General features: G+C 38.7%; 1 protein-coding gene across 3 annotated transcripts; it reads right to left on the bottom strand.

Annotated features, from left to right (window-relative positions):
- Positions 1–1,947: 1,947 nt before the first annotated feature.
- On the bottom strand, positions 1,948–21,899 carry LOC132145656 (AP-2 complex subunit alpha-2-like). Of its 3 annotated transcripts, XM_059556827.1 has the most exons (22): positions 21,158–21,899; positions 17,668–17,879; positions 14,873–15,066; positions 13,102–13,231; positions 12,857–12,958; positions 12,099–12,358; positions 11,682–11,850; positions 11,426–11,563; positions 11,165–11,347; positions 10,956–11,053; positions 10,564–10,795; positions 10,286–10,474; positions 8,709–8,842; positions 8,281–8,343; positions 7,780–7,851; positions 6,469–6,551; positions 5,772–5,860; positions 5,529–5,653; positions 5,335–5,451; positions 5,170–5,239; positions 4,393–4,527; positions 1,948–3,872 (listed from the first exon to the last, which is right to left on the bottom strand). In XM_059556827.1, the coding sequence occupies exons 1-22, from the start codon at positions 21,222–21,224 to the stop codon at positions 3,795–3,797; spliced, it is 2,940 nt and encodes a 979-aa protein (XP_059412810.1). In that variant the 5' UTR covers positions 21,225–21,899; the 3' UTR covers positions 1,948–3,794. The 3 variants fall into 3 exon arrangements, with proteins under 3 accessions (XP_059412810.1, XP_059412818.1, XP_059412828.1); XM_059556835.1 differs by lacking the exon at positions 8,281–8,343; XM_059556845.1 differs by lacking the exons at positions 7,780–7,851; positions 8,281–8,343.
- Between the last annotated feature and the right edge of the window lie 953 nt (positions 21,900–22,852).

Here is a 22,852-nt window from a genome sequence, read left to right as displayed (position 1 = left end):
GGCGTGTGCAGGAAATGGGCTACAGGTGCCGCATTCCCCAGGTCAAGCCACTTTTGAACCAGAAACAGCGGCAGAAGCACCTGACCTGGGCTACAGAGAAGCAGCACTGGACTTTTGGACAAATTTTGCATGTCATTCGGAAATCAAGGTGCCAGAGTCTGGAGGAAGACTGGGGAGAAGGAAATGCAAAAATGCCTGAAGTCCAGTGTCAAGTACCCACAGTCAGTGATGGTCTGGGGTGCCATGTCAGCTGCTGGTGTTGGTCCACTGTGTTTTATCAAGGGCAGGGTCAATGCAGCTAGCTATCAGGAGATTTTGGAGCACTTCATGCTTCCATCTGCTGAAAAGCTTTATGGAGATGAAGATTTCATTTTTCAGCACGACCTGGCACCTGCTCACAGTGCCAAAACCACTGGTAAATGGTTTACTGACCATGGTATTACTGTGCTCAATTGGCCTGCCAACTCTCCTGACCTGAACCCCATAGAGAATCTGTGGGATATTGGGAAGAGAAAGTTGAGAGACGCAAGACCCAACACTCTGGATGAGCTTAAGGCCGCTATCGAAGCATCCTGGGCCTCCATAACACCTCAGCAGTGCCACAGGCTGATTGCCTCCATGCCACGCCGCATTGAAGCAGTCATTTCTGCAAAAGGATTCCCGACCAAGTATTGAGTGCATAACTGAACATAATTATTAGAAGGTTGACTATTTTTTTGTATTAAAAACACTTTTCTTTTATTGGTCGGATGAAATATGCAAATTTTTTGAGACAGGCATTTTGGGTTTTCATGAGCTGTATGCCAAAATCATCAGTATTAAAACAATAAAAGACCTGAAATATTTCAGTTGGTGTGCAATGAATCTAAAATATATGAAAGTTAAATTTTTATCATTACATTATGGAAAATAATGAACTTTATCACAATATGCTAATTTTTTGAGAAGGGCCTGTATATATATATAATTTAATATCTCGCTTCAAAGGCTGCAAAACACTCAATTGCAATAGACTTAAAATCAGATTTATGTTAATTTAAGATGTATTATTGCAATATCAAGGAATAAAACTGCCACGTACTCTGATGGAAATAAATTGAGAAAGAATATATATTATCTAGAAATTCCTGCATATGTAACCCTGGAGCACAAGAGGTCATGAGTAGCATGGGTTTATTTGTAGCAATAGCCAACAATACATTGCAAGGTTCAAAATTATTATATTATTATTTTTTTAATCATTAGGATATTAACTAAAGATAATGTTCCATGAAAATATTTAGTAAATTTCCTACTGTAAATATATCAAATAATATGCATTGATAAGGACTTAATTTGGACAATTTTAAAGTTTTTTTTTTTTTTTCAATATTTTGATTTTGTTTGCACCCGATTTTCATATAGTTGTATCTCGACCAAATACTGTCCTATTCTAACAAACCATACATCAATGAAAATATTTATTAAGCTTCCAAATTTGCTAAAAAAAATTGACCCTTATGGTTTTGGGGTCTAGGGACACACTGGATTCCTGGATAAATTAGGCCCACCTAATCATGAACTTGATATTAATCTGAATTTTTCACAGCATAAATAATATTTAAGGTGTCCAGAAATATGAGTTATGCTGTGAAACAAAAAAAAACCAAGAACAGACGTAGAACATGTATAATTATTTTCTATTAAAACTGAAACATTTTTTTCAACCCACAAATACAGTAGTTTGCTGAATAAATCCTAAAAAAAACCTTTTGTATTACTGTTGTTACATTTTTGAACCCATGTCATGGCCCACTTTACATCTTAGAAATGGAATTAGGCCTATACCTTGTTGTGCTAAGAGACAATGATCTATTTTGTGCTTGGTGCATGTGTGAGATTCAGCTGCCAGCCCACCTGATCTCTGTGCCCATCCCTATCACACACACACAGAAAGAAAACACCTGCTTCGAGTATATGGCATAATTTTACTTTCACATTATTCAGTACAGAGTAAATTTAATCTAACACAGGTATCTGACAGGATGAACAGCGATACACCGGGGCTGCATTAGCTAGCGGATACTGCATAGACACGCACACACAGAAACACACACTCACGCATGACTGTGACTCTGATCAACTACAATGATGATGTCCCCAGTACTGCTTCACTGCATCGAGAAAAGTGTGACCCCCAGCTGAACTAATAAATTCCATTATATTTTTCACATGGATCACACAGAATAACACCACACACTCGCTCACCAAACAATGCTGACCAAAATCGTTATTATCCCTGTATGTGACTGACAGTTGGCAGCTGCTTTGGTCCAGTGCTTCCTCTTACGGCCTTGTCCTCTAAGCCTAAGAATGTGTGTACAACTGCGTGCCTGTGACGACTACATCAGCTAAGTGCTTTCCCAGGTTTTATCGCTGCAAAAGAAAATATGGATCTCCAGCTGTGGCCACTCACCACTCAAGTTAATTGTGTGTGTGTGTGTTGTGTAACCATTGAGTAGTTATGAGGTAACCACTATCTACTATTTATTTCAGTCAATAACTGTGCTGAAAGATCTTGTCCTCCAGATGATTTTTTTTTTAAACAATATTGAAAAAAAATTAAAAAAAACATTTACATGAGGGTCCACAACAGTTGCACTCTTCATGTGCAGAAAATCACACACTGGTGGACCTGACCCTCCCTCTGCTTCATTTCCTTTTTCTTATTCTAGTTCCTTCCTTCTCAGTTCTTTTAACACTGCATGACTAACCTGAAACGTTATGCCCATTCACTCATAGTAAAGAATGGAATGTCCAAAACAAGAGCAAAAACATTAGACCATTTAAGAAAGCATACAAACACACAAACAATATACCACTATCAAAAACAAGAAAGAGACATACAAATGCATCCATGAAGGGTAATCATTTACATGGTTTATATATAGATTTATATATAGATTTTTTTTTTCAATAAACATTGTCAGATATGGGGGTCAGGACGAGTACTGAAAACATAGGACAAGAACAGGAAAAAGGTGGTGGGACTATAAACGCCTTTCCTCTCAAAGCCTCTTAAAGTGCACTTGCCATTTCTACATGGGAAGGAACGTACGTACGGTGCGATAAACTGGAAATGCATGTGGAAATCTCTTCTTTTTTTAATTTTCTATGTACACCAATGGCTCTGGATGTGACCAATTTCAGTTGAGGAAGAAAACGATAGAGAAAGCAATGAGGGTTAGTGATTCTGGCCTCTTTTAGGGAAGTGCCGTTGCGTTAGTGTAATAAGATTGTGTTTTCTTGTCTTGCTAAATAATCTTATAGGGAATGTTCCAAAGAAACAGCTAATGTGCAGTTTTTGCGGTTGAAACTTTGCGGATAATACGAGAGAGAGAGAAGACTTGCTTTTCTCCTTCTCCGTCCCCACTCAACCCACAACACACACACACACACACACAAGCTGTCAACACAAGCACAAGAGTTGATCGTTGAACAGGCAGGACGGAGAACAGAACTATCACCATGACTCTTTCACACATGTACGAAAAAAACAAAACATGCACGCTTCCTTTCGCTCCATTGCTCACACACAGGTAAACACAGATAAAAACAAGAAAGGGCAGCGCTGATGATAACAGTAATAATAATAATCATTATCAGAAGGACAATAATGTTGGCTGCCTGAGGCTGACAGCTATTTTTCCCTTATGCATGAATGTTTTGTAGATTCTTAATTCTGGGGTCTCTCAGGTGGAACGCTGGTCTGGTCTGGGTGTCGGTTCTAGATGGTGCTAGTCTCGGCTCACTTTCTAGAACTGTTCTGCCAGCAGCTCACAAAGACGCTTGGAGACAGTGTCCTTACTGCTGCGCACGGTTAACCGGTACATCTGAGAGACAGAGAGAGAATAAAGAGCGTTACACAATGTACACGGAAACACAAACAACTGACAAAAACATCAATTGTGCAGACAGACACTCATTCTACTGTCTGAATGCATTTCTGATCCTTACTGCCAATACAGAGAGACTAAATGTAAACTTGCACAATGGACAAAGGAAACTCCACAGATACAAAGAGAAGGACGCTGCTGTCACACCAAATCAACTGGGTTTTACTACCAGACATGGAGTGAATCACAAGAGCAGGAGGAAGGGAGGATGGGAGGAGGTTTGAGTTGAAAGGGGTAGCAGGATGAATCTGTTACCTGCTCCCCAGACTTGAGTTGCATCAGCAGGCACAGAGACACAGACAACAGTAAGATGCAATAAAACTGACTTGGTGAGAAACCTGTGCTCCATAGCAGCAGAGAGGGACTTTTGATGCTTGTGGCATTTCGGTGTTGTTTTCCTTTGCTTTTGATTGTGTATATGGATACACGTTTGCTTAAAACAAATGTCTGTTCATACCTGAGCTTGCGCGTTGGGCTCGAGTCTCAGCAGAGAACCCACTTGCTGGGCCTTGGTTTGGATCACTCCAGCACACACAAAGTTCTCTGGGTTCGGATCCACATTCTCCAAGAGAGCCATGCCCAATCCCAGTAACTATGAGCCAGTGGGTGAATGAAAAAGATAGACAACAGATGAGAATCAAATTAAGTGGGCTCATCTGTACATAAATTGTACAGGAATGACCCCCCCCCCCCTCTAAACTGAATGGCTATAATTAAAGTTCTTCTTCCAATTGAAACGTTCTGCCATCCTAACCCTACTATTCCAATATAGGGATGTGGCAATATACAGGCATCAGCGATTACCAATATGTTTAAATAATGAAATATCATGTTAATATTGCACCTTAAAACTGGCTCCCACCTATTGTAAAACAGAGATGACAGAAAAATGAGAGATCATTTACTCATATCCATTTGTTAGCCAGTGTAGGAGTTTTTTGGCTTTTGTAAAATTGGACATGGCAGTCTGCAGGATGAGTTCTCTTAGTAAGGATCTGTTATAGTACAGGATTGGTTCGGTTAAAGTTAATTTATTTAATCACTTGCACCCCCCATTGGCCAAAAAGATAAAAAAAAATATCACCAAATAACCAGATAATCTACAATATATTTAAAAATGTGTAGCATATAGTGCAAAATATACAGGGAACTGTATCCAACAGGAATGCACTCGACTTGAACACAGCAGGCTAGTATGTCATTACAAAGTTGGTATGAGGTTGTGTAAACCCACCTTTGCTTTGAGCACCTCGGTGTCCATGGCATGGTTGGCCTTGAAGATCTTCTGTGCTTCTTGCTGAGGCCTGTGAGAAGGGTATTTAGCATGTTTCTCATTCAGAGAACAGTTTGTGTTGCATGTATACAGTAATTTGTCTTCTGTGTACACACAAACACTCACAGGCTGAGCTGTTTCCAGCGCTGAAAGAAGTCGTGTGATGCCATCTCTGTGGGCTGGAAGAACTTGTTTATGGTAACAGGCAGCTTGAGGGTGAGATTCTGGAGAGCTCCGCCATACCTGAAACAACACAATAGTTAAGTAAATCTCAGAGAACATGCTGAGTCATAAACCGTTTAAATGCATGCATCCGTTACCTGAACTTGATGTTGAGGAGTGGTGCATCACTGAAGTCAGTCAGACACTCAATGTTGATGACCTGCTGCACCTGAGCACCTCCTTCTATGAGAGGCTCCACCGGTTTAGACTGAACATTGAGCTGTGGGATCAGTTAAGGAGTTACACAACAAAACAGCATACTCTGATAATGTACATGACAAAATCACAATGTGTGTAAGCAAGAATGAACATGAGTTTCATGTGTGGATGTGAAGGATATGAGACTGTAGCTCTCCTGGGCAGGTGACTGTGGTTGTGAAAGTTACAAACTGCACTGACGTCTTATTGCCATAGAACAGATACATCCGCCCTGTGAGGAGAAACGACAGACACAAACCAAAGATGAAAAGATGTTGAAGTTCAATACAGCTTTAAACTGTACATTAGAATCTGTCCCGTTTCATTTTTAATTATTTTTCTGAGCATGAAAAAATGAGTGGCTTTCCTAAATTTTTACCATGATTAACAGAAGACACTAACTAAAATGTCATTCATCATAACAATAACTCATACACCAAATAAAATCTTGTCAGGCATAAATTATTAGATGACATTAAATAATTTTGGCATTTTAATTTCACAAAAGTTTGTATTTCAAACATTAAAGGAGACACTTTTCTGCATTTAATGTGTTATCTATTTATATAAAGTAACTTTTGTAAATACAATTTTACGTAGGCACTAAAATAAGACATCTCGCATTTTGAGTATCCAGTCAAATCTTAACACTGTAATATCCCTTTCAGGTTTTTATAATGCTAAAACAACAGGACAAAAATGAGCAAGAACTGCTAAAACGCATACGCTGACAGTCTCTCGTGAACTCAGGTTCAAATACAATAAACAAAGAAATAGTCCAGAAGTCTGCTGACATGGACCTCTAGACGATGCAATTACATTTTTTAGATTGTGACTCACCCAGGTTCTGGCGATATTCAGATTTGATGCCGATCTGTAGCAGCTGATTCTCAAACAGAACTCCATTGTTCTTGCAAACAAACCTGAGGGCGAGAGATAAGAGTGTGTGTGAGGCAGACAAACATGCAGGGTCAGCCAGAAATGGTACTGGCTTTGTAATGGTGCGCTCATGTGTTCTCAGAAAAATAAAAAACATGAGCCGCCGACTGGGCAAATTCCCCTGGAAAACTCTGTTAAAAACACTGTTATTTGATCTATAATGGGAGTTTGTGATCATTAGTAAAACTGGTAATTACCAGCAGTGTTAGTAAAGGATACAGTTAGTTTCTGTCCATGCTAAGGGACTCGGTCAAGTTGAAAATGTAGCAATATTCGATCTAACAGGCACGTAAAGCCAGGTAACTCAACACAGGAACAATGACTTGGCCTTCAGGCAACCATCCGAGGAGTATGTGAATGCAGCATAAGACACTGAGAGGAGGGTGACAACACAGACAAGAGACTGTAACCTGAAGCTTAAGCAAAAAAACACCTCAGTGCTCCCGACCGCTGTCTACCATGTAGTGCAATGGTCTCATCTCATAAAATATTTAAAATAATTATTGGAGCTGTGAACTAGTGTTTAGTGAAATATTGCCATGAAGCTTATGCGGGACATCTAACAGTAGTAGGGCAAAAAGAAAACACAGGATGCTGCTTTCATAGACTCATGGAGGTTTTGAGTGAGTGCTGACTTTCATTTTTTTGTATTTAAATGTATAATTTGGTCACCATAATTAACAATCATAAGAGATAATAATTGTATCTCTATAATTTTATCAGTCTTCAGTGTCACATGATCCTTCAGAAATCATTCAAACATGCTGATTTGATGCTCAAGAAACATATCTGATTTTCACTGCTGAAGACGTTCTTCGATGAATAGAAGGTACAGAAAAGAACAGGATATGAAATGGAATATTTTCTAACACTATAAATATCTTTCAATCACTTTTGAAAACTATAATAAAATTAAATAAATCTTAGTTGTAATAAAAAAAGTAAATAAAGAAAATAAATTTAGTAATAAAAAAAACTTACTGATCCACTTAGACTTTTAGTGTATTCTTGAGACAATTCCCACAACTACATGCTTAAAATTAACAGTATAATATTTTATTTATAAACATTTGTCTGTGGCTATTTTTTAACAAGGCCTACATTTTGTATTCTGTCTTCCATTACAAGAGAAGAAGAAATAATCGGAGAAAGGCTGTGGGTGATGGTTGTTTGACTCAATGAAGGGAGTGAGGTGGGCGAGTGAGCTCTTACTTGTTGAGCAGTTCGTTTGACTCGGGCAGAGGAGGAGCAGGATCTTCAGAAACCACAGAGGGGGGAGCGGAGCTGAGAGACCGAAAGTGAAGGATGCAGAGAGAGGAGAGAAACCCCAGGAGATGAAGAGAGGGGTGAGAAGTGTTAAGTGTGAAAAGGCACAGATGGTCAAAACAAATTAAAGATATTAGAAAGAGGTGAGCCAGTAAAAAGAAAAGAAGTGCAGAGTGAAGCCAAAGCGAGAAAGGAGAGAAAGAGACAAAGGCAGAGGTTAGTACCGGCATTACATCTGCGGCCAATAAAAATGTTAGCAATTAACAATACCACCACACAGCACACAAATAGAAAACACTCCACAGACACAAACAGAAAAGAACACAATAACACAACAACAACAACATCTATAAATAACTAAAAAGCTAAGCATTTATATATGACTATTGAACGTCAATAAGTTTTGCTGTAACATATTGACACGGTAGTCTACCACTAGCCCCTTACTCAGAGTCACCAGGACCCTCAGCCAATAGGGAGTCAGAGCTTTCAGTGGGCGGTTCCCGATCTCTGCCATCGTCCAATGAAAAGTAAGGACATGAGAAGCACATACGTTCACGCATACACACAAACATGCACGCACACACCAAAATGAGGGAGGTGGAAAAGGGAGGGAAAGAGGAAAAAAAAAAGAGAGGCAGGAAAAGAGAAAGACAGTCACATAAGCAGCAAGATAAAGGACACAAGATTACACGACACACAAAAAGGAAGACAAGAAGAGCAAACGGTAGAAAGTCAAACAACAGAAGAGCAGAAAGCCTGACAGACATATAAAAGCTCTGAACGTGTTAAATATTAGTGCACTTCAGTTAATTAAAGCAATAAATGTACAACGGACTGAAAATAGGATGCTAATGAACCGGATCCTTATTTACCTCAGGAAGCCATCATCATTGACGCCAGCCTCTGAGAAAACATCAACCAATAAGCTGCCTGTGCTGGGAGCGGCGGCAGTCACATGGGGAGCCGCGCGGAGCCCCAGCAGATCGGCAGACGGGGACGGAGTGGACTGAAAGAAAGAGAGCGTTCATTACATTGGATTTTGGTTTAATAAAGACATGCTAAAGAGCTGAATGTCTAATCAGAAAGCACTGGAATCAGGATGTGTTCAGTGTTTTCTTAGGGATTGTTCTGTATTTGCTGACTCACTTCCCTGTATAATGCAAACGTGTGCATGGCCCCAACGGCTGAAGCCTGCCACATACTAGTCTCAGTCTCAGCCCACAGTACATGCACTGACCATCTGATGCATATCACCCACAAAAATGATAAAAGCTACCTATTCTCCAATCTGATGAGCCAGTTTGACAGGAAATAGTCATATCTACAAGGTACTGGGTTGATAAAATGAGTACTACTGAGGAAAAACATTTTTTGGCAATGTTTGCCATTTCAGTGGAAAAATACTCGGTTTCAAAAATCTGGGTAGCATGGCATTCACAAATAGAATGGGATGTTGTTTTGTGTTTTTTTTAACAATGTCTATTTGTTCTGTTGAGTTGGGCAGAAATTGTGCTATCGGCTATCGCAGATCAACTTGATCCTAAAAAGCATGGAAAACCAAAACTAAATGTGATCAATCCTATAGTTCACCCAAAATTGTGAAAATTGTCATGATTTTTTGCTACTACCAACAGTTTGGTTAACAACACTCTTTAAAATATCTTCTTTTGTGTTCAGAAGAAGAAAGTAATTCATTCAGGTTTGTAAATGACAAATTCCATTTTTAGTTGAATTATCTTTTTAATATCAGTCAGACAGGCCTTTCTTGTCTTAAGAAGGGGGTTCTTGACCAGCGTAAGCTGCAAAGTGGACCAGACCCAATGTTTATAGCCAATACTCTACCATTCAAAATCCTGGGGTCAACAAGAATTGTTTATGTTTTTGTAAGAAGTCTTATGCTTACCAAGATTCATTCATTTTATCATAAATACTATAATTGTGAACACACTACTATTTCAACTATTAAGGTCATTGCAGTCCGAAATATTTCCACGTTAAAAAACTGCCTCCGAATCCTTCATCCGTCATAAAAAAAAATTCAGATCAGGTTCGATTTTCTGCGTTTTTGCAACCCTATCATGCATTTTAACAGGAAAGTATGATGAATATAAAAGAAAAAAAAAGGAAAAACTTCGGACTTCGAGTGCAAAGACCTCTATTGTGAAATATTACAATCTGATAAAAAAACTTTTGTATTTGGATATTTTTTAAAACAAATATAATATCAGTGATGGAAAAGCCAAAAACCCCAGCCTTCAGTGTCACACGATCTTTCAGAATCATTCTACTATGCTGAATAATTAATTTTTTAAGAATACTTCGGTAAATAGAAAGTAAACATGAACAGCATTTATCTGAACTATAAATCTTTTGTAAAACTATACATTGTCAATTCTGATTAATTTAATAAATCCTTTTTGACAGCAGTGCCTCTATAAAACTTTCTCACAGCGTTAGATGCAGCAATGGCAGAGCTGTCCCCTCCTCTCTCTCCTCCTCCATTGAGTTCTCCTCCCTCTCTCTTTCCCTCCTCTAGCTCGTTCACAGACACGGCTCCTGGTCCCTTCTTCTTTTTCAGCTTGGCCAGGATGGACGACTCTCTCTCTGGGAATGGAGGCATCTCCTCGAGCACTGTGGCCTACAGTTACACACAGTGACACAGATGATTATGCAACTAAATAGTGAGACACAAATCAACAAAGTGTGTGAAAAAGAGTGCGATCTCACCAGGACATCAGTGCTGGCGATGGAGGACAGTTTGAGATACTCCACAGCTCTCTGCTGAAGCTCAACATCACTGTTCCTGATCTGGCTGTCGGAGCGCAGCACTTCCTGAATGGTGCTCTTCGTCTCCGGGAACAGATTAATGAACTTAATATAGGCAGAAAGCAGCAGGGCACGTGTGGGGACTGAACAAAGGTGAAACTTAGAGTGGAGCAGGTTAAACTGAACCAAAGGACTAGTGAGATAGAAGAACAGCCGTGGGATGAGTGCGAACAATTTGAAGAGTTTCCGATTACAGGAAAGATGAAAGAAAAAGAAAGAGAACAGCATTAGTACAGCAATAAGATTAAAAACATCCAAAGTGTGAAGTCAGAAACAGTAACACAAGAACTCACCTGGAACGAGGATCACCAGCAATAAGGTTACCAAACTCTCCCAGGATGTAGCCTCCAACCTTTACCATGTTCTCATGACATGCCGGAGCCTGCAAAGCCTGTGGAAGTTAAAAAACAAAGAGAGCTGCATGAAGTATGGAAACGATGGTGGAAATCAAGCTTCTGAATATGTATAGGAAGTGACAATTTAAGCCTCTGGTGTCATTTACCTCAAAGACTGTCTTGGCTGCATATCCCTGCACATCGTCACGGTTGATGACGATCTGGATGACGCGGTACCACACTTCCTCACTGACGTAATCCCCAGCAATGCGGATTAGGTTCAGAATGGTATCCACATACCAGGAGTAGTCTACTGCATATTTCTCTGCCAGGATGGCCACCTTCAGTACCTAGACACAGCAGTTAAAACAACATCAGAACAGCGACCTGGGAATGAAGAGCCATGGAGGAGAGGAAGAGAGACGCACCATTTCCTCTCTGATGGAGTAGTCGGCTGTCTCCAGGTAGCTCAGCATCTCGGCGACAATCTGCTTGGAATTGCTGCGGTCACACATGGCGTAGAGGAGGTCAGCAGCTCTCTGACGCACGCTGACATCCCTCTCAGTCTGCCAGCAGAAGAAATAGAATTAAAAAATTAGAAACAGTGTCCATGAATAATAAAAGGATGAATCGGCCATTAAAAAGAGATCTTATTTTGTAAGAATGCAGAATCTCTCCACTTACCTTCAGGGCATTAATGACCGTCTCTATGTGTGTTTTAACTGCCTCATGGGAAAACTCGGAGCTGGCAAGGGTGCACATGCTTTCCAGGGCCAGGTAGCGCAGGTTGGTTTCTCTATGCTGTAGGAACTGCCCCAGCTGGTTACATGCCCGCACAAGAAGATTCGGCTCGCTGTTGTGAAACAGAGTTTGAACACAACAGATAAATGCTTAATACAGACAAAATCATTGGAACACCCTATCAGATCATTTTAAACAAATCAATTATTTAAGAAATACACAAAAAGAACACATTTTTTATATAAATATATGAATTTATATGAATCCATATGTACAAAAATTGTTCCTAAAATGACCTGCGCGTTTTTAGTTATTTGTGAAATTTCTAAGGTTTGGGAGAGAAATGGAGGCTACTTGCACCTGTCATAGTGGATGATGAGAGAAATGGCTTCAAATAGGATTGCATTCTTGGCATTGGAGTGCTGAACCTTCTTGGATTTGGGTGGCTCTTGGGCTTTGTTGAGGATAGTTTCCAGACACTCCACCAGCCGTCCCTTCACAGCACCGTCCTCAGGCGGGGGGTAGCACTGCAGAAGACGCAGCAGCTTGCAGGACAACCATGGAGCAGGAACAAAGTAATAGGTGTAGTCCTGCAGGTCAGTGGAGGCTGAAGACACAATCTGAGAATGGAAAAAGACAAGAACAAATCAAAAGACAAGAACACATGAATCAGGGGCCGCAAAGAAAAAAAAAACCCTGCTACACAACTATGAAAAGTTGGTAGAATGAACCAACAACAGACTTATATTTACACACACACAAACACGCCATTATTCCAGGCTTCAGTGTCACAAATCCTTCAGAAAAGTGATTTACTGCTCAAGAAACATTTCTTATTATTATCAGTCTTACAGCTATGCTGCTAAATATTTTTGTGGAAAATAATTTCTTCAGGATTCTTTTATGAACAAAAAGTTTAAAAGAACAGCTTTTTTTTCCTAAATCGATTTAACCTATTTATTGTGCCCTTTCTGAATAAAAGCATGCATTCATTTATTAAAAAAATATTTGTATTCACACCAACTTCACAAACCCCCAAAGACTGCAAGCCGTTCAGAAATCTCCGGTCTATAGGCTCATATAAACACATACGTGCACGCACACGCACACACACTCACTCTGCTGAGTCGTGACACAGCAAGCGACACACAGGTCTTGAACTCATCAGGGTTCTTCTGGCTGAGACAGGTGATCAGGGAGATCGCAGCAGTCACCACACCCTGAGAAAAGAACAGATTCAGAAATCAGTAAGAACCCTTGTCAAATTAACAACCACAAAAAACACTGATGATCTATACATGTGCATTAAACCAGATATGTGTATGAACATCATGAGGTTGTGGCTTCTATGTGCCAGACTCACCATGTGCTGGTCATTGAGCAGGTGCACCACTCTAGAGGTCCATTCTCCCATGAGCACCAGGTCTGGGGAGGTCTTATACAGACGGAGCAGACAGAGAGCAGCTGACTGCTTTACACTGTCCATCGTGTCCCTGTCATTACAATAGGAACTACATCAGCCGTCTACAGCAACATGTTTCTGCTCAAACTATTAAGGCAAGAAATGGGTGTAAGGTAAAAATGTTAACCAACAGATATCATCATACTTTGGTCAGTTTATTAATTACAGTAAACATTAAAGAATAGATAAAGCCAGATTCAAACTTTTCATTTCGCTGACATATAAGAGCTTTTACAGAGGGGATTTTAGATAGCTTTATCACTCCATGAATGAGAAAATACTGACAACAGCCAGACAAAAACATATTTGCACCACATTTTTAGGAATAAAATGTGTGTATGAACTAAAAAATTCAATGTATATTTTGGATGTTTCATTTCCACTAGTGAGTGAGTGTGTGTGTGTGTGTGTGTATATATATATATATAAATAAAATTATGGAAGCAAAAAAGGACAAATTATTAAAATTGACCAGTGCTTAAAAATAAATAATGGGTTACAGCTATAGTGACTTTCTAGGGTATAGCAAGTTTATATATAGTATAAAGTATAGACTAAAACTGGCTATAAAAACATAAATCATAATCTCAAATACTGAACCAGGGTTTCTGCAGGATTTTTAAGCTCAAATTTAAGACCTTTTGAAGACCTTTTTAAGACCTGCACAAATAAAATTAATACCATATGAGCGGGCTTGGGCAATGTCTATAGTACCATATTAAACTGTGAAATTACTGTAAAAAGCATAATTTATAGTTCAGATACAGGTTTTCACAAAATGAAGTGCTGTAAAATGCTAAATTTTACATTTCAGCCTTTAAACCATTTTTAAGAAAATGGATAAGTCAAAAGTATTAATTATTATATTCATTTTGACAATAATTATCGATAAAATATTATATCAATTAAATAATATAAATTAGGGGCATGCGATAGACAAAAAATGATATCTCGATCATCTTCTGAGATTTTAATCGATAACAGTAATTAGCTCATATTTTGCTATAGTGTGTGTTATTGTGCTGATGATATCTTATCTCTAATTGTGTAAACAGCTGACTCCTGAATTTTTTTGATATTCTTCATCTTCTGTATGATATGTTCACAGCAATAATAGAAGTTAATCATTTCCAACTAGTTTTCAAGCTGGTTGATTTTCGCATTGTTCTGAACTCTGGACAAAACAACAGTTGTCTTGAAGATGCTCATTCATTCTGCCAGCAGGTGGAGCGTCTGGTTTCCCTGGTAACAGCAGAACACACAGCAGCACAGCACTGCACTTCAAATGTGCAGCTCTCATGTTTATTCAATCGAATCATAACTTTAGCTTTCTGAAGTTTAATCGTCACATTCAGCCATATCGCAATTCTGCTATTTCCGCCCCAAAATTTTAGACCTCCTAAAATCATCATTAAGACTTTCCTGTACAATTTAAGACTTTAAGGACTTAAATTGATAACTAAATGCAAGACTTTTTTTAAGACCCGCGGAAACCCTGTGAACACAAGAAAGCATAATTTCTCTTTTCTTACATCACACACCACAAATACACACTTCCTTTTTTATTAATTCCCTTTTTTTTCCTCATGCAAGGTCCTTCCATCTAAATCCCTTAACCTGAATCCATAACTTTTGCTCTCTCACTCAATCCTTCCAGCCCAAAGTTGCTCACCCAGCCACAAGGATGCGTGGAATCTCTCCGGCAAAGGCCTCGGCCATCTCTCGGCTGCCCACGTTGGCGATGCAGTGAAGAGCGAGACACATGAAGGTGGGGTTTCGGCTGGACAGGTCATTCTTGATGGCGTTGTTAATCAGCCTGATCAGTTCACTGTTACTGTTCACCAGCACGGAGATGAACAGATATCCCTGGAGCACAGAAAAAGAGGAAGGAAGGAAAGAAAGCTGATGGTTATGATCTTTGTTTTGCGCACACACTTACTTAGGCCATTACTTAGTGTATGGTACAGCTGAAATAAAGAACCATCATCTTCAAACAGCCCTGCAAGCTCTGTGGATAAGCACTAAACCACGGGAGAGAGATTTTCCCCCTCGCTGAGCTAATGTGTCTCCCTCACTGCTGCAAGGATTGCTTCTTTTCCACGCTCACTGCATCGTGATAGTGTACCTGCTTTTAAAGTCTGGAGGTTTGGAGGAATGTGTCTTGCAAGATGATCAGAATCTTCCAAGTTTTACTATAATCAGCTAACAAAATTCAATAATTTGCTCCATTCAAATGTAGCACAACTCCATTATTAGTTTCCTGAATTGATCAAGAATACAAACTTCACTCTGGAAGCCTTTGCTTAGATTTTTAAGCCTTAAAAACCTTTATCAGATTCCGGATGACTTTAGCTTTGTATTCAAATTTTTCTTTCTCTGTCACGTATCGGTACATACCTATATTCTAAACTATAGCACCTTTTGCTTTTTAGTCTGTTGTTTGTTGGTGTTCCTGTATGTTTGTTACATAAAAAAATTAAATAACAAAAAAAAAAACCTTCTGCAGCAAAATTCAGCATCCAAGACATAGCATATCATGTATCAGAAGAGCAGTGGAATTTTCCGGCTAATGGACGTGTTTGAAACAGTTCGCTGTAGGCTGTGACTCATTGTTTAGTTTGAGAGATCACATCTTAACACACAGCAGGCCACTCGGTGACCTAAATCAGGTTTGGAATTCATTTTAATGTGGATATAAGTTGTATTTAAAGAATCACAGAAAACTGCAAGACGTTGTAGTGAAACTTCTAAGAGTTCTATATAAAGAAATGTTTATTTGAGTGAAGGACCTTTGCTGAATTTCTGGGCTGGGCTCACAGGAAACTGAATATTGTATTAAATGTACTCGACCCGTATGGGAGGAGTAGGTCAAAATGTGGTGACATCACAGCATTCTTCGGCATTATACTACAACGTCTTGTAGTGAAAAGGACTTTAACAAAACGCTTATAAGATGCATGACCTCAACTTATTTCTAGTTTGTGGCAGTGTATAAAATTGCAACAGGAAGCAAAAGATCTGGTGTGCTCCACATTCCACAATTCATTAGCGCTATGTAAATCTCCATTCTACAGCATTATCCAAGAGCAAATGCTAAGGCCATGTGGAGTTGTTGTCTAGTTTGCATTGTAAATGTTATTTGAATGCTTTTCCCCTCTAAATGGAATGGGACTCTAAATGGCCCTCAGTTTGTTGTCCTTTTTGTACTGAAAGATGCTCAGATTGCCCAGATTCTGCCCGGCTTCTGTCAGTGTTATCCTGTGGAGAGCAGCGTGGCTGCTAGAGTGAGTGTTTGATCAGCAGGAGATGATTACACCTCATGGTAGGTCTACATGGCACGGAGCCTCTTTGACAAGCTAAAAACACATCTGTTGCTGACACTCACTCGCTAGGGCCACACTCATTAGATGTTCACATCTAGAAAAGGCAACTTTCACAAAGATAAAACTGCAAAGTAATAAACTTCAGATACATTTGCAACAGTAATGTTAAAAAGTTTGGGGTCACAATAAGATTTTTAAAAAAGTTTTAGAAAGAAGTCTCTTTGTTCCCCACTAGGATGTATTTATTTAATCAAAAATGCTGTAATATTGTGAAATATAAAGTTTAATTAATTCCTGTGATGACAAAGCTGAATTTCCTGCAGCCATTACTCCAGTCTTCAGTGGCAGGTGATCCTTCGGAAATCATTCTAATTTTTTGTTGCTATGCTGCTCAAGAAACATTTCTAATTATTATCAATGCTTAATATTTTGGGATAAATAGATAGTTCTATAAACCAGCATTTACATATAACAGAAATCTTTTATGACATTACAAATATATTTTGTCACTTTTAGTTAATTTAATGCATCCTTGCTAAACCCTTAAATTCTTGAAAAAAAAAAAAATTACAAAATCTTGTCATGGCCTTATGAGGAGTGTCAGATAACATAAGGGTGTAAAAGTCTTTATAAACGTTAATTTTTTTTTTTTTTTTTTGCGAAATTCGAATATCATTTTTATTTATCGAATAATTAGAGCAGAACGAATATTCGAATGTTCGACTATCCGTGCACACCCCAAGTACAAACCTTGTCAGTGAACTATGAGGGCAAAAAAACAAAACAGAAACAAAATAATCGTTCATTAATCGTAATCGAGGTAAAATGTTAAATTAATCAAGGTTTTGATTTTAGGCCATAATCGTCCAGCCCTACCAGGATTAATGTATGAATTCAGACACTACTGCACTTTGTGTATCTTACAATCCCAAAATGCTACTATTCCTATGTTTTGCCACTTCTCTGACCAAAACTGTAATTAATCTGGCTCTGAGCAGCAGTAAAGTGTGCAATAACTTTCCACACAAATACATACTCACACACAAAGTCAACAGTGTTCAAATTAAAAAAAATAAAAATAAATAAAAAAACCCCCTCATTTAAGATTTTAATACACGGGATATTTTGAGACGGTTCCACTCACAATCTGTTTCTCGGTGTACTTGTTGGAGCTGAGCAGGTTGACAGCCTCCATGTGGCCGAAGTCAATGTCATGCCCCAAAAGGAAGATGAAGAGCAGCTTGCACACATACTTCTTCTTGCTGTATCCATCCAAAGCCTTGTCTCCTTTAAATTTTGACCGGATGTTAGCCAACTCTTTATTTATGCGCTTGATCTCTGCCTCCTTACTCTTACCTGAGGAGAGAAATAAAAAAAACAGCATTTCAACTGACACTGCACAGCAATTGGTTATCACTGGGTGATCTGAACACATCAGGAGACAACACAAGCTGACAAAATGCCCGGCTGCTGATGATATCCTGCCTTGAATGGAGATAACTATTTGCATTTACCACAGACTTTGAGCTCTTTAGACATGATAAAATATGCATATTTCCCTGCCTTCATTTTCACATTCAATTACTCTTGTATAAAACTATATTTAAAAAGTTACATATCAAAATTCCTAATGCATCTTAATCTATAAATGAGTTTCAAGGATTTTCATAATATCATCCTAATCAGGAATCTTTAAAACAAAAAAGCAGTCTTATATATATGTAAAAAAAACGTATTACCAATTTTCAAATGTACACATTACGTTATGCCATTTGATTGTCACTATTATGAAAAGTTGGTGCATTGAGAAATAAATAAAAGGAGGGCCAAAGTAGCAGATAATGATAAATGAAAGGAAACCAGGAAAGACATCAGGAAATAACAACAAATTTTTCAGGGGTATGGGGTTGAACAGGATGAAGATTACGTGCCAATGTGTTTGAAAAAAAAGTTTTCTCAAAGGTCTAACAAAACCAAACCACACAATATAAATATTACACCTCGCTACCTTGCACCCATGCATGATAAAATTCATGTTCTTGAAACTATGTATCCAAAATCCACCAGAATTTTGTACAGCTCATGATTTATTGAACGTTTACTCTCATCCACTGCCACTACAGCGCCAACATAACAGGTTCCACCATTTATTGTGCTCGCTCCATCAATCACACTTGGGTAAACCATCAGATTTCTTTTTTGCTTCAATGTTACTCATGCACAATGGATGAATGTTCACTCTGCTTTGTATATGCACTTTTCAAGAAAGGATCTGATGACATTCTAGTGACTGCTGACACATGAGATAATGCTAGAAGGAAAATAAATCCTTTGCTAAAATGTATAAAAAAAAAAAAAAAAATAACCTTGTACTGCTTATGTTATGTTGAACAGCTTTGCATACACGTGCTATTTTGGTGCAAAATAGTGTAATATACTTCTATGAGCATCCTGAGTTAATACCAGGATTCTTACAAAAATATATTTCCTATTCACAAGTCAAACTAACTTGACCATACACACAAGATATTTTATTGGTGTTGCAGTTTTAATGACTGCAGTAGGACACAAATGACTTCAACTATGTTTTAGTTAAACTAATTTAAGTGACCAGCAGTTATATAAGTTTATGGCAGCAATGAATTAGCTTTTTTCACAGAAAATACTCTCATTCCACCAAAGTAACCTAACATATCTTCAAACAGAATGGGTCAACATCATCCCTACAATTAAGGTTCAAGCTGTCTAATGGCTGGCTTGGCTTTTCTGTGTGAAAGCTTGCAGTAACATGCAATCTGATTTCAGCTGTGGGTAACGCCACCAGTCATCGCTAACTCTCAGACAAAGCACCAGAATAAACACAGTGACAATCCTTTCTGCCTATAAATGATAAAGAAAAGATCACTGGCATGGTAAAAGCATCATAAAGGTGTTTCAGACTGTGTAGTACTAAACACACCCACAAAAGTTTTCCAGGTAACATGCAAAATGATGCACAACCCTTACCAAAAATGGACTGACCTCAGGCATCAATGAGCATAATCTTATGGTTTGTCTGTTATGATTAACTCAAAATCAAATATCTGCCCAAATGTCAGCACATACATTGCATTCACATTTATTTTTTTATTAAATTTAAATTTGTGCTGTTCTCCAGCTCATAATGAAACTTAAATTTATCTGAAAAGAGCTGATTTAAATAGTGGCAGACAGTGACAAGCATCTGTACACTACAGAGAATACCAATCAATGAATTATGAATTGAGTTGAATGATTCATGACATGACTTAGCGCAAATTGGGCAACACCACAAATTCTATAAAATAGTAAATAAAGTATTTACTATTTATTCATTGGTTTATGAGCTGAACAAGAGAGTTGTGCAAGACATACAGACACAAAACTGGCTGGATTCAAACACTTGAGCACTAGGCCTAGGTGTGAAATATAACAATGACATGGACTAACAACCAAATTACTAATGCTATGGCGTATTGAGGCAATGCATTAAAATTGATATTTCTATTTTTAAACTTGTATAATATTTGAGAGTTATGTCAAATTGCAAGTGAGCAGTCATTGAATATTTGATGTTTTAAAACCTTTATCTTTGAAATGTCTTTGTTTTTTGTACAAGTCTTTTCCCCCAAGAGTTTAAATACATGATTTTGTTGTCTATGTCCTAATACTACTTTTGCACATTTTGGAGCACACAAAAGACTTGACTGTTGTTATTACTTATCTCAAGCCTATGCAGAGCTGATATTAGACAATCGATAAGCTAATGTGTTACTCATGTTTTTTTCTCACACCAACCAAATTTATGTTTTCTTTTCTCTGTTACCCCCTTACCCTAGACCCTTACATCTGGGATGTATTGATACACAGGCCAAACCCTCAGACTCCCATTATGTTATGTGCAAAACAGTTCATTCAGTCTCATTCATCAATATCACAAAACTGATCCCAAAAAGTAACCTTCGAACTGGAATAATGCATGTTTTCACACGCTAAGGCGTTCAACAGAAAACGAGGACGAAACAAGTTCAGGATTATAGGAATGTCAATCTTCAAACTCCACAAAATTACAAGGAACTCAAACTCCTACCAGAAAGAAAGCCTTTTAAGATTCAAGAGGTAAAGTTGTAGGCACAGAAGAGGCGGACCCAGAAGACTACAGACACATCTTCGCCAGATGACCCTCCTTTAACTCGGAGCTCAAGGCGACAGCTTGATAACTGGATTATCGTGAAAAACACATCTGAATCGAGTCCTCTGGTCGAGTTGCGATATCAACCGCTATCCAGCTAGTCAAGGTGGCTGGATATACCATCTGCAGTCAAACACACGGCTGTCGGCGGCGGCCTAATGATGAAGCATCACTCCATCATCACCGGAGCTTAAGCTAACGGGCCCGGGGTGATCGGCGAGATTACTTACCGTGACCTCTCTCGACAAGAGCCACTCATCTCAACAGCACGATTTAACCTTTAATTATGGCTTAAAAGCATCACGGAGCAAAGCAGAAGTCCTTTGATTCAGTTTAGGGCGTAACGTTATATAGTAAGGGTTCAGCACAGCTACTCGCGTAAAAAAACAGACTATTGGATTTTGAGTGTGACAGGGACACTTACAGTTTCTGATGTCCGAGATGAACACAGCTAATCCTCGCATCCCGTCTCCCTTCGACACAGCCGGCATGTTTGCTCGTGTTTTTCTTCCACGCGAAACAAATGTCTTTCAGATGGTCAGAGGTGCAGGTTTAACAGGCGGCGGTTTGGGTTCAGATGCTCAGAGCTAGCGAGCGGGCTAAGTTAACTCACACAGACTCTGATTTAGTCCTGAATTAAACTGTAAGCGCTCGCGAGCACACTAAAATAAAGCAGCAGCGAGTGTTTTTGAAGAAAAGAGGGGAATGTAGCGGGTGAGAAAGAGACTGCTGTTTCCGTTGGCTAACGTTAATTCATTCAATCCCGCGAACTCCCGTCAATGGGAAAACGATACAAGGCATACGCTTACGTCGCGGCACCGACTACGTTAACTAAAAAAAAAGCCTTTTAGTTTAGGATTCGGCACCTATATGTCGAAGGATGGTGTTAAAATAACAACGGATAGCTTTCTGACTTTAGATCACGCACGGCAAGCTAGCCAAACAGCTAGCGAGCTGGCTAGCTCTATCAAATGTTAGAATACATCACCCAAATAACAGCGATGGGACAACGGTGAATCCTGCTTGATGACGAACTAATCTGACAGACCTGTTTCTGGAGAAAAGGTAGCTTTGGGCTGTATTTAGTCGTGAATAATGTGCGAGAATTTTCGCTCGGTCGCTGTTCCCCGACGGAGCTCGTGACAGAACGGGCGCTGAGCTCTCTCCAGCGCTTCCTCCCCACAAGTCCCGCCTTCAGCGCGCTGCTCCTGCTCTGATTGGATCGTTCACTGTCATTCAATACGCCATTTGTCCGATCACACGTCAGTTACATTTCATATCCATTTTAATTGGCTTGAATACGATAGACACTGTTGAAAGTATGAAAGTGCAAGTATGTGGGAATGGTGATAAGTTGCTGAAAGAGAGGTTGTAAATTACACTACTGGTTTTCCTGTTTAAAGCTGATATTTTTTTAAATAGTTTGGTATTGATCTATCTATCTATCTATCTATCTATCTATCTATCTATCTATCTATCTATCTATATATCTATCTATCTATCTATCTATCTATCTATCTATCTATCTATCTATCTATCTATCTATCTATCTATCTATCTATCTATCTATCTATCTCTGTCTGTCTGTCTGTCTGTCTGTCTGTCTGTCTGTCTGTCTGTCTGTCTATCTATCTATCTATCTATCTATCTATCTATCTATCTATCTCTGTCTGTCTGTCTGTCTATCTATCTATCTATCTATCTATCTATCTATCTATCTATCTATCTATCTCTGTCTGTCTGTCTGTCTGTCTATCTATCTGTAACTCATGATCAATGTGACTCATTTGCAAAGAGATCAGAAAATAATCAGAAATCTATTTGTTTGTCAAAAAAATTCTACACATGCTGCTCTATGCATGAATGTATATAGAATATGTAATTTTGTATTTTTCCATGACACCTTTTTCTTCCATCCATCCATTTTTCAAAACATTTCCCCAGGGTCACAGGGAAGATATTCTCAAGAATGTTGTGGTTTAAACATTGATTGTGATTGTAAGAACAAAAACAAGATTCAAGATTTTTATTCGTCACATACAAAATTATATATAGCATATATAACCAGCAGTGAAATGTGAGTCAGGTCCGCTCCATGGACAGTGCAATTATTAAAGAA

This window comes from Carassius carassius, chromosome 1, assembly GCF_963082965.1.
Source record: "Carassius carassius chromosome 1, fCarCar2.1, whole genome shotgun sequence".
Lineage (NCBI taxonomy): Eukaryota > Metazoa > Chordata > Actinopteri > Cypriniformes > Cyprinidae > Carassius > Carassius carassius.
Note: the sequence above shows the minus strand (reverse complement) of the source record. Positions and strands in the feature narration are given on the sequence as shown.